The sequence below is a fragment of the Aplysia californica genome, unplaced genomic scaffold, assembly GCF_000002075.1.
Source record: "Aplysia californica isolate F4 #8 unplaced genomic scaffold, AplCal3.0 scaffold00710, whole genome shotgun sequence".
Lineage (NCBI taxonomy): Eukaryota > Metazoa > Mollusca > Gastropoda > Aplysiida > Aplysiidae > Aplysia > Aplysia californica.
The window spans coordinates 193686-197010 of record NW_004797980.1 but is presented as its reverse complement, the minus strand read 5'-3'; the positions used below and the strand labels follow the sequence as shown (position 1 = coordinate 197010).

Here is a 3325-nt window from a genome sequence, read left to right as displayed (position 1 = left end):
TTGGGGGGGTGTATAGAAGATTGGACGATTTAATTTAAAAAAAAATTTTTTTTTGGGGGGGTGGCTCTGTTAGCGATTTTTCAACACTGTTCGCCTTTTAAAACTGCGTGGATGTTTGGCCTTAATTTTGTTTATTACTTCAGCATGCTGTGCGTGTTATGTAGCGAGGGCTCGACAAAGAGTACAAAGAGGTTGTGGGGTAATCCAGGTTGTTATTGATCGGGTCTCATCTGTGTTTCAAAGTTGTCCAATAAGCCGTCCTTAAAAAAATAAAATAACGTAAAAAAAAATATTTTAAATAAAATTTTTGTTTTTGTCAGTTTTGCTGGACTTGTTTTTGTTTTTCGTTTTCTTGTCAATAGCTTTTGATAGATTGTACCTCTTTATTTCAACTTTGGGCAATTGGGTTTGATTTAATTAAACAAATTTGTCTTTTAAGTAGAAGAGAAAACGATTCGTTTCTGGTCACCTGCAAGATTAGGAACGTTTTCTTCAACGATAACTTTACTAGACTAAATGAAGTATACATTTTTAACTGATTTACAGTATTCATAAATTGTCAAGAAAAAAATGAATGAATAATTAAGCACAGTTGCAAAAACAACCGGTGCCACTAAAATGAGTAAGACAATGAAGCCCTTTGGTGTGTGCAACTAACTGCCCAAATGGTCGCTTTAAAGGACAAACGGGCTAACCCAGATTCCGAGGATTTCCAGAAATCTTGACCTACACCAAAAGTGGGCATTGCCCTATCTATAGGAAAAGTTTGTTTCATTGGTGTGTATGTTTGTGTGGTTTTAAAGAAAACTCTCCTTGTATTTTTAAAAAAGAAACTGAACACGGGGCCAAAACTTTACCTTCGATTTTCTCAAAACTGCATTTTGGGGATAGCTCCCTTGTGTTTAACAGCGACCAAATATTGGGAGGCAGTTCACTTGACGGTCTACCGCAATGTTTCTGTCCTCCTCATCATCATCCAGTGCCAGATCTGCGACAGACATCGGCGATCATGGTTTTCCATTCATTCCTTTGCTTGGATGCTCTCAAAAAAGCTACGTTTCCCTTATCTTTCCCTGTTACCCATTTGTTTAGGTTCCTTAAATATGTTGTTCTGGGCCTACCCCTGCCTCGCCTGCCCTCAATTTTGCCAGTGAGAGCTAGATGTTCAAGACCCTTATGTCTATTCAAGTGTCCCAAAAAGTTCTACTTAACTGTATACTAATTTACCAGCCTGTCAACTGTAAGTTCCACTATGGCCTACTAGTTTGTTTCGGCTTTGGACTGTCAATAGGCCTACTATACTAAAATGTTTAGACCTTAATAAGAACAGTAAATGTTTTGATAGTTGTAGTTTAGAGGGGTTATGGGTTGAAATTAGGACTGTAATACATGAGAGTGCGAATATTTCGCCTCCTCTAACAAGGCAGAAAAAGGTCTTTCGTTCCAGGTAGGGGTGTCCTTTGCATGATGTTAAAACTTCGAAAAAGAAAATGTTAGAAGCAAGCCTCACGAAGAGACAAATGAAGATGATTTGGATTTCTTAATTTTAAAGTTCAACTGGTACAAAATTAGTAAAAGTTACTCTTTGTTTGTTTTTAAGTACCGTTGTATTCTGTAAGTTAAGTGCCTATAGAATCCAGATTGAAGTTCAATGCCCCAGATAGATCTAGGAAAGGGAATACGCTGAGGGGTAAGTGGGGGGGGGGGGCAAGGTGTGAAATCAATATCACATGAGTTGGACAAAAAAAAACCCAAACACAAAAAAAACCAACCTTCCAATTTGTGATCAAATACGAGGATTTTGCAAGAGTAGAGCATACAACAAATGTAATGAAGAATTTCTTCCTCATCTGAATTTGTCATTTCACCAGGAAAATAATTATTCTCAAGCTAACTGCCGAAAAAAAACGTGCGAACTGGTGGCAATTTTAAATTAGTCCATGCCAATAGCTCACGACACTTGGACGTACGACTTGACTCATCAGATTGAGCATTTTGCCTGTAACTGTATGGCAGGGTTCAGAGAGTGTAAATGACGAGTTGCCAGGTGTGTGTCTACAGTGAGCCAGTGCTTATACCCACTGCACTCTACCTACCCAACATGGTGAAATGGTATACGTAATTTTAAAGCCACTATTAACACTACAAGGTTATTTATTTTAAGAGGCGGGACTTCTGAGTTTAAAGTCCATCTCCGAAAGGACCGAGCCAAATGGGAAATTCGTGTAAAGTGCCTTTCCCAAGGACGCAACGTCGGACCTAGCTGAGGCTCGAACCCACGAACCCGCAATCTCACGATCATGGGTCCGGTAGCCTAACCACAAGGGAGCAACGATCAGAAACAAGAAAGAGGAGATATTTATATGGACAATAGATGTTTGATAGGAAAAAAGGAGCAAACCACACCAGAGCACCTGCCAACCACCACCCGCCAACGAACAATGGATTTTTCTAACACAGGAATAGCGAGCAGCTCCTAAGTAGAGACATGATTATTTTCTTTTAGGGTAATTCATTCCTACTCTTCATATTTCCCCTCTGTATCCAATAGGCTTAAGACTGTGTCATACGCGCATCCTTCAATCTTCAGTTGGCTTTTTGATTCCAAATATTTAACATATTGAATTGATGTTTGAAAAGGCAAATGTTGAGTACACAAGTATCATTAGCAGATTTTAATTTTTCAGGCTAAAAATACATGCTAGGCACCTTTTGGTTTCGCCTCAGAGACAAATACATGTACATGTATTTCAGACTCAAGGTACTACAAACCAAAATATGATTTACAAATCAATATTTTTTGCTTTTAGTCAGTTTAGCCATCGATAAGTAGCCTTTTCACTCTATTTTTAGGCAATGTTTTCTCAACGTACTTCCTATAATGCGTTGTGCCCCCCCTCCCCCCCTCCCTCCCAACCTTTTTACTGCCCCTAGATGGACATCATGCTGAGGTGGTTGAACTTCATCATCGAGTTCCGCGGTCACGTGATCCGCCCCCGCCATTGGCGACAGATCGAGGTGGTGCTGGGGGTGGAGTTTGGGGCGGAGCTTCCTCTCACACTGGCCAGTCTCATGTCACTCAACGCCGTGGCGAAGCAGAAACAGCTGCACGGTCTGCTGAACAAAGCCAGGGCCGAGGCCAACGTGCAGGCCGAGTACGACGAGGTGAGTGGACAGACAGACAGACTGACTGACAGACAGACAGACAGACAGATAGAGAGACAGACAGACAGACAGACAGACAGACAGACGAAGACAGAGAGAGGGGTGTAAGGAGAGAGAGAGAGAGAGAGAGAGAGAGAGAGAGAGAGAGAGAGAGAGAGAG

At 41.1% G+C, this 3325-nt stretch overlaps 1 protein-coding gene across 1 annotated transcript in view; it reads left to right on the top strand.

Moving 5' to 3' along the window:
• The window catches only part of LOC101859599, a gene marked incomplete in the record, with an annotated part of 43913 nt that overhangs the window by 32156 nt on the left and 8432 nt on the right, over window positions 1-3325 (top strand). Inside the window, 1 exon segment of the mRNA XM_035972494.1 lies at window positions 2935-3165. Within this exon segment, the coding sequence (XP_035828387.1) occupies window positions 2935-3165 (231 nt within the window).